At 45.4% G+C, this 15414-nt stretch overlaps 1 protein-coding gene across 2 annotated transcripts in view; it reads right to left on the minus strand.

Moving 5' to 3' along the window:
* Window positions 1–15414, minus strand: part of gcgrb (glucagon receptor b) — a 109143-nt gene that overhangs the window by 54274 nt on the left and 39455 nt on the right. For both annotated transcript variants that reach the window (XR_010458653.1, XM_065001052.1), the window contains exons 2-3: window positions 7335–7470; window positions 7049–7145 (exon numbers count right to left, since the gene is read on the minus strand). Coding sequence is in view for 1 of the 2 variants with exons in the window: in XM_065001052.1 (XP_064857124.1) it covers window positions 7049–7145; window positions 7335–7388 (151 nt within the window). In the remaining variant the exon portion in view is untranslated. The remainder of the gene's footprint in view (window positions 1–7048; window positions 7146–7334; window positions 7471–15414) is intronic.

Consider the following 15414-nt stretch of genomic DNA (forward strand, 5'->3'; position numbering starts at 1 on the left):
ATTATACCACAGGAATAACCTAGCTCTAGTATACCATTATACCACAGGAATAACCTAGCTCTAACATACCATTATACCACAGGAATAACCTAGCTCTCACATACCATTATACCACAGGAATAACCTAGCTCTAACATACCATTATACCACAGGAATAACCTAGCTCTCACCTACCATTATACCACAGGAATAACCTATCTCTCACCTACCATTATACCACAGGAATAACCTATCTCTCACATACCATTATAACACAGGAATAACCTAGCTCTCACCTACCATTATACCATAGGAATAACCTAGCTCTAGTATACCATTATACCACAGGAATAACCTAGCTCTCACCTACCATTATACCACAGGAATAACCTAGCTCTCACATACCATTATACCACAGGAATAACCTAGCTCTAACATACCATTATACCACAGGAATAACCTAGCTCTAACATACCATTATACCACAGGAATAACCTAGCTCTCACATACCATTATACCACAGGAATAACCTAGCTCTAGTATACCATTATACCACAGGAATAACCTAGCTCTAACATACCATTATACCACAGGAATAACCTAGCTCTAGTATACCATTATACCACAGGAATAACCTAGCTCTAGTATACCATTATACCACAGGAATAACCTAGCTCTAACATACCATTATACCACAGGAATAACCTAGCTCTAGTATACCATTATACCACAGGAATAACCTAGCTCTAGTATACCATTATACCACAGGAATAACCATTAGGAATAACCTAGTATACCATTATACCACAGGAATAACCTAGCTCTCACCTACCATTATACCACAGGAATAACCTAGCTCTCAGTATACCATTATACCACAGGAATAACCTAGCTCTAACATACCATTATACCACAGGAATAACCTAGCTCTCACCTACCATTATACCACAGGAATAACCTATCTCTCACATACCATTATAACACAGGAATAACCTAGCTCTCACCTACCATTATACCATAGGAATAACCTAGCTCTAGTATACCATTATACCACAGGAATAACCTAGCTCTCACCTACCATTATACCACAGGAATAACCTAGCTCTAGTATACCATTATACCACAGGAATAACCTAGCTCTAACATACCATTATACCACAGGAATAACCTAGCTCTCACCTACCATTATACCACAGGAATAACCTAGCTCTAGTATACCATTATACCACAGGAATAACCTACATACCATTATACCACAGGAATAACCTAGCTCTCACCTACCATTATACCACAGGAATAACCTAGCTCTAGTATACCATTATACCACAGGAATAACCTAGCTCTCACCTACCATTATACCACAGGAATAACCTAGCTCTAGTATACCATTATACCACAGGAATAACCTAGCTCTAACATACCATTATACCACAGGAATAACCTAGCTCTCACATACCATTATACCACAGGAATAACCTAGCTCTAGTATACCATTATACCACAGGAATAACCTAGCTCTCACCTACCATTATACCACAGGAATACCATTATACCACAGGAATAACCTAGCTCTCACATACCATTATACCACAGGAATAACCTAGCTCTCACCATTATACCATTATACCACAGGAATAACCTAGCTCTAGTATACCATTATACCACAGGAATAACCTAGCTCTCACCTACCATTATACCACAGGAATAACCTAGCTCTAACATACCATTATACCACAGGAATAACCTAGCTCTCACATACCATTATACCACAGGAATAACCTAGCTCTAACATACCATTATACCACAGGAATAACCTAGCTCTCACATACCATTATACCACAGGAATAACCTAGCTCTAGTATACCATTATACCACAGGAATAACCTAGCTCTAATATACCATTATACCACAGGAATAACCTAGCTCTCACCTACCATTATACCACAGGAATAACCTAGCTCTAGTATACCATTATACCATAGGAAGAACCTAGCTCTAACATACCATTATACCACAGGAATAACCTAGCTCTAGTATACCATTATACCACAGGAATAACCTAGCTCTAGTATACCATTATACCATAGGAATAACCTAGCTCTAGTATACCATTATAACACAGGAATAACCTAGCTCTCACCTACCATTATACCACAGGAATAACCTAGCTCTAGTATACCATTATACCACAGGAATAACCTAGCTCTCACCTACCATTATACCACAGGAATAACCTAGCTCTAGTATACCATTATACCACAGGAATAACCTAGCTCTAGTATACCATTATACCACAGGAATAACCTAGCTCTCACCTACCATTATACCACAGGAATAACCTATCTCTCACATACCATTATAACACAGGAATAACCTAGCTCTCACCTACCATTATACCATAGGAATAACCTAGCTCTAGTATACCATTATACCACAGGAATAACCTAGCTCTCACCTACCATTATACCACAGGAATAACCTAGCTCTAGTATACCATTATACCATAGGAAGAACCTAGCTCTAACATACCATTATACCACAGGAACAACCTATCTCTCACCTACCATTATACCACAGGAATAACCTAGCTCTAGTATACCATTATACCACAGGAATAACCTAGCTCTAACATACCATTATACCACAGGAACAACCTAGCTCTCACATACCATTATACCACAGGAATAACCTAGCTCTCACATACCATTATACCACAGGAATAACCTAGCTCTAACATACCATTATACCATAGGAATAACCTAGCTCTAGTATACCATTATACCACAGGAATAACCTAGCTCTCACCTACCATTATACCACAGGAATAACCTAGCTCTAGTATACCATTATACCACAGGAATAACCTAGCTCTAACATACCATTATACCACAGGAATAACCTAGCTCTCACCTACCATTATACCACAGGAATAACCTAGCTCTAGTATACCATTATACCACAGGAATAACCTAGCTCTCACATACCATTATACCACAGGAATAACCTAGCTCTCACCTACCATTATACCATAGGAATAACCTAGCTCTAGTATACCATTATACCACAGGAATAACCTAGCTCTCACCTACCATTATACCACAGGAATAACCTAGCTCTCACATACCATTATACCACAGGAATAACCTAGCTCTCACATACCATTATACCACAGGAATAACCTAGCTCTCACATACCATTATACCACAGGAATAACCTAGCTCTCACATACCATTATACCACAGGAATAACCTAGCTCTCACATACCATTATACCACAGGAATAACCTAGCTCTAGTATACCATTATACCACAGGAATAACCTAGCTCTAACATACCATTATACCACAGGAATAACCTAGCTCTAACATACCATTATACCACAGGAATAACCTAGCTCTCACATACCATTATACCACAGGAATAACCTAGCTCTAGTATACCATTATACCACAGGAATAACCTAGCTCTAGTATACCATTATACCACAGGAATAACCTAGCTCTCACCTACCATTATACCACAGGAATAACCTAGCTCTAGTATACCATTATACCACAGGAATAACCTAGCTCTCACCTACCATTATACCACAGGAATAACCTATCTCTCACCTACCATTATACCACAGGAATAACCTAGCTCTAACATACCATTATACCATAGGAATAACCTAGCTCTAGTATACCATTATAACACAGGAATAACCTAGCTCTCACCTACCATTATACCATAGGAATAACCTAGCTCTAGTATACCATTATACCACAGGAATAACCTAGCTCTCACCTACCATTATACCACAGGAATAACCTAGCTCTAGTATACCATTATACCATAGGAAGAACCTAGCTCTAACATACCATTATACCACAGGAACAACCTATCTCTCACCTACCATTATACCACAGGAATAACCTAGCTCTAGTATACCATTATACCACAGGAATAACCTAGCTCTAACATACCATTATACCACAGGAACAACCTAGCTCTCACATACCATTATACCACAGGAATAACCTAGCTCTCACATACCATTATACCACAGGAATAACCTAGCTCTAACATACCATTATACCATAGGAATAACCTAGCTCTAGTATACCATTATACCACAGGAATAACCTAGCTCTCACCTACCATTATACCACAGGAATAACCTAGCTCTAGTATACCATTATACCATAGGAAGAACCTAGCTCTAACATACCATTATACCACAGGAATAACCTAGCTCTCACCTACCATTATACCACAGGAATAACCTAGCTCTAGTATACCATTATACCACAGGAATAACCTAGCTCTAACATACCATTATACCACAGGAATAACCTAGCTCTCACATACCATTATACCACAGGAATAACCTAGCTCTCACATACCATTATACCACAGGAATAACCTAGCTCTAACATACCATTATACCATAGGAATAACCTAGCTCTAGTATACCATTATACCACAGGAATAACCTAGCTCTCACCTACCATTATACCACAGGAATAACCTAGCTCTCAGTATACCATTATACCACAGGAATAACCTAGCTCTAACATACCATTATACCACAGGAATAACCTAGCTCTCACCTACCATTATACCACAGGAATAACCTAGCTCTAGTATACCATTATACCACAGGAATAACCTAGCTCTCACATACCATTATACCACAGGAATAACCTAGCTCTCACATACCATTATACCACAGGAATAACCTAGCTCTCACCTACCATTATACCACAGGAATAACCTAGCTCTAGTATACCATTATACCACAGGAATAACCTAGCTCTCACATACCATTATACCACAGGAATAAATAACCATTATACCACAGGAATAACCTAGCTCTCACATACCATTATACCACAGGAATAACCTAGCTCTCACATACCATTATACCACAGGAATAACCTAGCTCTCACATACCATTATACCACAGGAATAACCTAGCTCTCAGTACCATTATACCACAGGAATAACCTAGCTCTAGTATACCATTATACCACAGGAATAACCTAGCTCTAACATACCATTATACCACAGGAATAACCTAGCTCTCACATACCATTATACCACAGGAATAACCTAGCTCTCACATACCATTATACCACAGGAATAACCTAGCTCTAGTATACCATTATACCACAGGAATAACCTAGCTCTAGTATACCATTATACCACAGGAATAACCTAGCTCTCACATACCATTATACCACAGGAATAACCTAGCTCTAGTATACCATTATACCACAGGAATAACCTAGCTCTCACCTACCATTATACCACAGGAATAACCTAGCTCTCACCTACCATTATACCACAGGAATAACCTAGCTCTAACATACCATTATACCACAGGAATAACCTAGCTCTAGTATACCATTATACCACAGGAATAACCTAGCTCTCACATACCATTATACCACAGGAATAACCTAGCTCTAGTATACCATTATACCACAGGAATAACCTAGCTCTCACCTACCATTATACCACAGGAATAACCTAGCTCTAGTATACCATTATACCAGGAAGAACCTAGCTCTAACATACCATTATACCACAGGAATAACCTAGCTCTCACCTACCATTATACCACAGGAATAACCTAGCTCTAGTATACCATTATACCACAGGAATAACCTAGCTCTAACATACCATTATACCACAGTAATAACCTAGCTCTCACATACCATTATACCACAGGAATAACCTAGCTCTCACATACCATTATACCACAGGAATAACCTAGCTCTAACATACCATTATACCACAGGAATAACCTAGCTCTAGTATACCATTATACCACAGGAATAACCTAGCTCTCACCTACCATTATACCACAGGAATAACCTAGCTCTAGTATACCATTATACCACAGGAATAACCTAGCTCTAACATACCATTATACCACAGGAATAACCTAGCTCTCACCTACCATTATACCACAGGAATAACCTAGCTCTAGTATACCATTATACCACAGGAATAACCTAGCTCTCACCTACCATTATACCACAGGAATAACCTAGCTCTAGTATACCATTATACCACAGGAATAACCTAGCTCTAACATACCATTATACCACAGGAATAACCTAGCTCTCACATACCATTATACCACAGGAATAACCTAGCTCTAGTATACCATTATACCACAGGAATAACCTAGCTCTCACCTACCATTATACCACAGGAATAACCTATCTCTCACCTACCATTATACCACAGGAATAACCTATCTCTCACATACCATTATAACACAGGAATAACCTAGCTCTCACCTACCATTATACCATAGGAATAACCTAGCTCTAGTATACCATTATACCACAGGAATAACCTAGCTCTCACCTACCATTATACCACAGGAATAACCTAGCTCTCACATACCATTATACCACAGGAATAACCTAGTTCTAGTATACCATTATACCACAGGAATAACCTAGCTCTCACATACCATTATACCACAGGAATAACCTAGCTCTAGTATACCATTATACCACAGGAATAACCTAGCTCTCACATACCATTATACCACAGGAATAACCTAGCTCTAGTATACCATTATACCACAGGAATAACCTAGCTCTAACATACCATTATACCACAGGAATAACCTAGCTCTCACATACCATTATACCACAGGAATAACCTAGCTCTCACATACCATTATACCACAGGAATAACCTAGCTCTAGTATACCATTATACCACAGGAATAACCTAGCTCTCACCTACCATTATACCACAGGAATAACCTAGCTCTCACATACCATTATACCACAGGAATAACCTAGCTCTAACATACCATTATACCACAGGAATAAACTAGCTCTCACCTACCATTATACCACAGGAATAACCTAGCTCTAACATACCATTATACCACAGGAATAACCTAGCTCTAACCTGACACGGAGGATCTTTGATGGGGTAGAGTGGTGATATGTGTAGGTGTCCATTTCTAATTGGGCAAAAGTTTCAATCAGCAGATAATCCACTGCGGTTATGAAGGGTCTGAGGTTGATGACTTCACAGCGTGAGGCTGAGACTGACCTGTGGCGGGAGTCGTGGCGACGATGCTCTGAGAACACTGGTTCTTGTAGCTCGTCCATTGTTCCATCAGGAGCTTCAGAGATTTCGCCGAGGAGACCTGGGTACAAAAGGAGAACAGTAATTCGACTCTGCTGAACCTCCCTCTAACTAAATGTGTGTGTGTGTGTGTGTGTGTGTGTGTGTGTGTGTGTGTGTGTGTGTGTGTGTGTGTGTGTGAGTGAGAGAGAGAGAGAGAGAGAGAGAGAGAGAGAGAGAGAGAGAGAGAGAGAGAGAGAGAGAGTCTTACCTGGGTGTAGCCAGAGAGGGTGAGCAGAGATAAGAGGACACACATCTGGAACATCCCACCTGGCTACGCTGGGAGAGGAGGGGTGGGGGAGGGGGACTCAACTCATCAGGGGGCCCAGCCTGGTCTACCCTACAGGCTACAAAAACACACACACACACACATGTGAACACACACACAAACACAGAGAGGAAGTGAGAGAGAGATAAATGTCACATTGGGTTTTTACTCAATTACCGTACAACAGACCACGTATTCACCATGCACACCCTAATTGACATAAAAAGAAACCAAAACAAAGTCTTCTGATGCTTTGTTGATTTCAAACAAGCCTTTGACTCATTTTGGCATGAGGGTCTGCTATACAAATTGATGAAAAGTGATGTTGGGGGAAAAACATACGACATTATAAAATCAATGTACACAAACAACAAGTGTGCGGTTAAAATTGGCAAAAAACACATACATTTCTTCACACCGGGTCGTGGAGTGAGACTGGGATGCAGCTTAAGCCCCACCCTCTTCAACATATATATCAACGAATTGGCGAGGGCACTACAACAGTCTGCCGTACCCGGCCTCACCCTACTAGAATCAGAAGTCAAAATCTACTGTTTGCTGATGATCTGGTGCTTCTGTCACCAACCAAGGAGGGCCTTCAACAGCACCTAGATCTTCTGCACAGATTCTGTCAGACCTGGGCCCTGCCAGACCTGGGCCCTGCCAGACCTGGGCCCTGCCAGACCTGGGCCCTGACAGACCTGGGCCCTGACAGACCTGGGCCCTGCCAGACCTGGGCCCTGACAGACCTGGGCCCTGACAGACCTGGGCCCTGACAGACCTGGGCCCTGTCAGACCTGGGCCCTGTCAGACCTGGGCCCTGACAGACCTGGGCCCTGACAGACCTGGGCCCTGACAGACCTGGGCCCTGACAGACCTGGGCCCTGCCAGACCTGGGCCCTGACAGACCTGGGCCCTGACAGACCTGGGCCCTGTCAGACCTGGGCCCTGACAGACCTGGGCCCTGCCAGACCTGGGCCCTGCCAGACCTGGGCCCTGACAGACCTGGGCCCTGCCAGACCTGGGCCCTGCCAGACCTGGGCCCTGACAGTAAATCTCAGTAAGACCAAAATAATGGTGATCCAAAAAAAGGTCCAATCACCAGGACCACAAATACAAATTCCATCTAGACACAGTTGTCTTAGAGCACACAGAAAACTATACATACCTTGGCCTAAACATCAGCGCCACAGGTAACTTCCACAAAACTAAGAACGATCTGAGAGACAAGGCAAGAAGGGCATTCTATGCCATCAAAAGGAACATAAAATTCAACATACCAATTAGGATCTGGCTAAAAATACTTGAATCAGTCATAGAGCCCATTACCCTTTATGGTTGTGAGGTCTGGGGTCCGCTCACCAACCAAGAATTCACAAAATGGGAAAAACACAAAATTGAGACTCTGCACGCAGAATTCTGCAAAAATATCCTTTGTGTACAACGTAGAACACCAAATAATGCATGCAGAGCAGAATTAGGCCGATACCTGTTAATTATCAAAATCAAGAAAAGAGACGTTAAATTCTACAACCACCTAAAAGGAAGCGATTCCCAACCCTTCCATAACAAAGCCATCACCTACAGAGAGATGAACCTGGAGAAGCAAGCTGGTCCTGGGGCTCTGTTCACAAACACAAACACATTCCACAGAGCCCCAGGACAGCAACACAATTAGACCCAACCAAATCATGAGAAAACAAAAAGATAATTACTTGACACATTGGAAATAATTAACAAAAAAACAGAGCAAACCAGAATGTAATTTGGCCCTAAACAGAGAGTACACAGTGGCAGAATACCTGACCACTGTGACTGACCCAAACTTAAGGAAAGCTTTGACTATGTACAGACTTAGTGAGCATAGCCTTGCTATTGAGAGCGTCTGCTAAATGACTTAAATGTAAATGTAATTGAGAAAGGCCGCTGTAGGCAGACCTGGCTCTCAAGAGAAGACAGGCTATGTGCTCACTACCCACAAAATGAGGTGGAAACTGAGCTGCACTTCCTAACCTCCTGCCAAATGTATGACCATGTTAGAGACACATATTTCCCTCAGATTACACAGATCCACAAAGAATTCAAAAAAACAAAAACAATTTTGATAAACTCCCATATCTACTGGGTGAAATTCCACAGTGTGCATCACAGCAGCAAGATGTGTGACCTGTTGCCACAAGAAAAGGGCAACCAGTGAAGAACACACACCATTGTAAATACAACCCATATTTATGTTTATTTATTTTCCGTTGTGTACTTTAACTATTTGTACATCATTACAACACTGTATATATAATGTGACATTTGTAATGTCTTTATTGTTTTGAAACTTCTGTATGTGGAATGTTTACTGTTCATTTTTATTGGTTATTTCACGTTTATTATTTACCTCACTTGCTTTGGCAATATTAACACGTTTCCCATGACGATAAAGCCCCTTGAATTGATAAAGAGAGAGTTGCTTGAATTGAATTGATAAAGAGAGAGTTGCTTGAATTTAATTGATAAAGAGAGTTGCTTGAATTGATAAAGAGAGAGTTGCTTGAATTTAATTGATAAAGAGAGAGTTGCTTGAATGAATTGATAAAGAGAGAGTTGCTTGAATTGAATTGAATTGATAAAGAGAGAGTTGCTTGAATTGAATTGAGAGTTGCTTGAATTGAATTGATAAAGAGAGAGTTGCTTGAATTGAAATGATAAAGAGAGAGTTGCTTGAATTGAATTGATAAAGAGAGAGTTGCTTGAATTGAATTGATAAAGAGAGAGTTGCTTGAATGAATTGCTTACACCTCTCGGCATAATATTCCATATCCCATTCTGATCCTCCTCCTCCTCTTCATCCTCCTCATCGTCACCATCACCATGGGGAGAGAAGGGTGACTCTATAGGGACTGGGAGGTTACTTAAGTCCCTTTAGGGATGTAAACGTTCCCACACTGTTATTGGCATCACACAGCCACACTGATCTATAGTTCACTGTAAAGATATGACGATCGCAATCTGTGTGTGTGTGTGTGTGTGTGTGTGTGTGTGCGTGCGTGCGTGCGTGCGTGCGTGCGTGTGTGTGTGTGTGTGCGTGCGTGTGTGTGTGTGTGTGCGTGTGTGTGTGTTTATCCCATAGTGCTGAATGACTTGTGTTTGTCCCTAGTGAATTCTCAGATGGGAATTCTACTCTGCTCCATCAGACAACTATGGGAAAAGGGTCACATCATCCAGTCACATCATCCAGTCACATCATCCACTCACATCATCCACTCACATCACAGAGGAAATGACCTGTGATTCCAAACCAACGCACCTGTAAGTCCATCCTATAAGACAGTAGGGTGACATGCGGTAAGACATGAGGAGGTATCCTAAAAGACTGGATAAATAAGTGGAAATAGCTTCACCTTGTCTTCTGTCTAGGTGTAATGTTAGACATATCGCTGAGCTATTGCATACACCTCATTGTCAGTCTCTCTATCCAATCACATCCCAGGAAAATTGACTTCCTGTTTGGTCATGCAGGTCTGAGGTCAAGGGGGTGTTTACGGCGGTTTCTTCTGCTTTACGGCATGTGTGTCTGTGTCTCACGGCGACGGCCGGTCCTCCTCTTCCGCTGCTGTGTAGTCGGAGAACGGAACGAAATCTGAAACGTTTCTGCAAAAAACACCTTTACTGTGGAAACATTTTTGGCTAAAAAGTTTCAGATTCCATTCTGTTCCAATCTCTCTCTCTCTCCGCTGGGGGCCGTGATGGGCTGTGTGTGTGTGTGTGTGTGTGTGTGTGTGTGTGTGTGTGTGTGTGTGTGTGTGTGTGTGTGTGTGTGTGTGTGTGTGTGTGTGTGTGTGTGTGCTCCCATGTACAAGAGTATGTCACACAGAAGAGGTTCCCCGTCACAGCTAGTGAGAGACATGTAATTCCACAGGTGTCACACAGAAGAGGTTCCCCGTCAAAACTAGAGAGTGACATCTAATTCCACAGGTGTCACACAGAAGAGGTTCCCCGTCAAAACTAGAGAGTGACATCTAATTCCAGAGGTGTCACAAAGAAGAGGTTCCCCGTCAAAGCTACGGAGTGACATCTAACTCCCCAGGTGTCACACAGAAGATGTTCCCCGTCACAGCTACGGAGTGACATCTAATTCCACAGGTGTCACACTAATCCCCTTCCACCATTCCACCTAATAATCTTTCCATCCAGAGAGAGAGAGAGAGAGAGAGAGAGATTATTCTGTATGTCTGGTGTTTTTTCACCACAATATCGACCAGAACAGAGACATAATCACAGCGGTGTCTTGTACCAGTGTCTTATCGATCGAACAAACACAAACAGACACACACAGGATGAGTGTGTCGGACTGTTGAATGTTTAGCCAGTGGAGGGAAGAAAGAGCAGTGGAATGAGGAAACCACCTGGCAGGAGGTGGAATGTTATATCCCCCTGTTCTATTACCAGAGGGTCAGCAGGATACATGATGGGAGACAGGGGAGAGGAGACAGGGGAGAGGGGAGAGGGAGACAGGGGAGAGGGACACAGGGGAGAGGGACACAGGGGAGAGGGGAGAGGGAGACAGGGGAGAGGGAGACAGGGGAGAGGGGAGAGGGAGACAGGGGAGAGGGACACAGGGGAAAGGGAGAGGGAGACAGGGGAGAGGGGAGAGGGAGAGGGGAGAGGGAGAGGGAGACAGGGAGACAGGGAGAGGGAGACAGGAGAGGGGACAGGGGAGAGGGAGACAGGAGGGGAGACAGGGGAGAGGGAGAGGGGAGAGGAGACAGGGGAGAGGAGACAGGGGAGAGGGAGACAGGAGACAGGGGAGAGGAGACAGGAGAGAGGAGAGGAGGCAGGAGACAGGAGAGAGGGGAGAGGAGACAGGGGAGAGGGAGACAGGGAGACAGAGAGAGGGAGAGGGAGAGAGGAGAGGGAGAGAGGAGACAGGGGAGAGGAGACAGGAGACAGGGGAGAGGAGACAGGGGAGAGGGAGACAGGGAGAGGGAGAGGGAGACAGGAGAGAGGAGACAGGAGACAGGAGAGAGGAGACAGGGGAGAGGAGACAGGGGAGAGGGAGAGGGAGACAGGAGAGAGGAGACAGGGGAGAGGAGACAGGGAGAGGGGAGAGGAGAGACAGGAGACAGGGGAGAGGAGACAGGGGAGAGGAGACAGGGAGAGGGAGACAGGGGAGAGGGAGACAGGGAGAGGAGACAGGAGACAGGAGACAGGGGAGAGGGGAGAGGGAGACAGGGGAGAGGGAGACAGGGAGAGGGAGACAGGGAGAGGGAGACAGGGGGAGAGGAGACAGGAGACAGGGGAGAGGGAGACAGGGGAGACAGGGAGACAGGGAGAGGGAGACAGGGGAGAGGGAGACAGGAGAGAGGGAGACAGGGGAGAGGGAGACAGGGGAGAGGGAGACAGGAGACAGGGAGAGGGAGACAGGGGAGAGACAGGAGACAGGGAGAGGGAGACAGGAGAGAGGGAGACAGGGAGAGGAGACAGGGGAGAGGAGACAGGAGACAGGAGAGAGGAGACAGGGAGAGGGGAGAGAGGAGACAGGAGACAGGGAGACAGGGAGAGGGAGACAGGGGAGAGGGAGACAGGAGACAGGGGAGAGGAGAGGGAGACAGGGAGAGGGAGACAGGAGACAGGGGAGAGGGAGACAGGAGACAGGGGAGGGAGAGGGAGACAGGAGACAGGGGAGAGGGAGAGAGGGAGACAGGAGACAGGGGAGAGGGAGACAGGAGACAGGGGGGAGAGGAGACAGGGGACAGGGAGAGGGAGACAGGGAGAGGAGACAGGGGAGACAGGAGAGAGGGAGAAAATGGAGAGGGAGACAGGGGAGAGGGAGACAGGAGACAGGGGAGAGGGAGACAGGAGACAGGGGAGAGGGAGAGGAGACAGGAGACAGGGGAGAGGGAGACAGGGGAGTGGAGACAGGAGACAGGAGAGAGGGAGAACATGGAGAGGGAAACAGGGGAGAGGAGACAGGGGAGAGGAGACAGGAGACAGGGGAGAGGATACAGGAGACAGGGGAGAGGGAGACAGGGGAGAGGAGACAGGAGACAGGAGAGAGGGAGAACATGGAGAGGGAGACAGGGGAGAGGGAGACAGGAGACAGGGGAGAGGGAGACAGGAGACAGGGGAGAGGAGACAGGGGAGAGGAGACAGGAGACAGGAGAGAGGGAGACAGAGGAGAAACAGGAGACAGGAGAGACGGAGACAGGAGACAGGGGAGAGGGAGACAGGGGAGAGGAGACAGGAGACAGGGGAGAGGGAGACAGGGGAGAGGAGACAGGAGACAGGAGAGAGGGAGAAAATGGAGAGGGAGACAGGGGAGAGGGAGACAGGAGACAGGGGAGAGGAGACAGGGGAGAGGAGACAGGAGACAGGAGAGAGGGAGACAGAGGAGAGAAACAGGAGGGGAGAGGAGACAGGAGACAGGGAGAGGAGACAGGAGACAGGGAGAGGAGCCAGGAGACAGGGAGAGGGAGACAGGAGACAGGGAGAGGGAGACAGGGGAGAGGGGAGAGGGAGACAGGGAGGGGAGAGGAGACAGGAGACAGGGGAGACAGGGGAGACAGGAGACAGGGGAGAGGGAGACAGGAGACAGGGGAGAGGGAGACAGGAGACAGGGGAGAGGGAGACAGGGAGACAGGAGACAGGGGAGAGGGAGACAGGAGACAGGGGAGAGGGAGACAGGAGACAGGGAGAGGAGACAGGGGAGAGGAGACAGGGAGAAAAGACAGGGGAGAGGAGACAGGGGAGAGGAGACAGGGGAGAGGGAGACAGGGGAGAGGAGACTGGGGAGAGGGACAGGGGAGAGACAGACAGGGGCAGACAGACAGGGAGACAGAGACAGACAGACAGACAGGGACACAGAGACAGACAGGCAGGCAGACAGACAGACAGACAGACAGACAGACAGACAGACAGACAGACAGACAGACAGACAGACAGACAGACAGACTTTGTAATTCTTTGGAAAATGTTCTATAATTCTCTCTCTCTCTCTCTCTCATAACAAGGACAATCCTTCCACCTCTATCTTTTCCTTCTGTGTGTCTAAACCAGAGCTGTTTGTCATTATGTCTGAGACAATGTGGTTTTAGTTATAAAACTCATTAACCCACACTCTGTCCTGTCCAGTCAAGCAGTCAGCTGACACAGGTCAATGTCTGTTTCATAAGGTCGTCACAGCTACCGTTACGAAATGCTGCTTTAAAAACCTAGGTGTCCTTGTGTGAGCCAGAAGGATATACCAGACACTAGTCTATCTCCTGTTTCTGTAGGGTGAGGCAGCCTGATGTACCAGTACACCCCCTGGACAGGACACTAGTCTATCTCCTGTTTCTGTAGGGTGAGGCAGCTTGATGTACCAGTACACCCCCTGGACAGGACACACTATCTCCTGTTTCTGATCTCCTGTGTCTGTATGGGTGAGGCAGCCTGATGTACCAGTACATCTCCCCTGGACAGGACACTAGTCTATCTCCTGTTTCTGTAGGGTGCAGCCTGATGCAGCCTGATGTATCTCCTGTTTCAGTAGCCACCCCCTGGACAGGACACTAGTTTCTATCTCCTGTTTCTGTCTATCTCCTGGGTGAGGCAGCCTGATGTACCAGTACACCCCTGGACAGGACACTAGTCTATCTCCTGTTTCTGTAGGGTGAGGCAGCCTGATGTACCAGTACACCCCTGGACAGGACACTAGTCTATCTCCTGTTTCTGTAGGGTGAGGCAGCCTGATGTACCAGTACACCCCCTGGACAGGACACTAGTCTATCTCCTGTTTCTGTAGGGTGAGGCAGCCTGATGTACCAGTACACCCCCTGGACAGGACACTAGTCTATCTCCTGTTTCTGTAGGGTGAGGCAGCCTGATGTACCAATTCACCCCCTGGACAGGATGCTAGTAAATCACTGCTAACTAGTAAATCACTGCTATCGCTGCTAACTAAAGAGTAGACTATTAATGAGAGACTTCTTAGTAAACAGTAGACTATTCAAGATAGACTTCTTAGTAAACAGTAGTCTATTAATGAGAGACT

The sequence above is a fragment of the Oncorhynchus nerka genome, linkage group LG15 (assembly GCF_034236695.1).
Source record: "Oncorhynchus nerka isolate Pitt River linkage group LG15, Oner_Uvic_2.0, whole genome shotgun sequence".
Taxonomy (NCBI): domain Eukaryota; kingdom Metazoa; phylum Chordata; class Actinopteri; order Salmoniformes; family Salmonidae; genus Oncorhynchus; species Oncorhynchus nerka.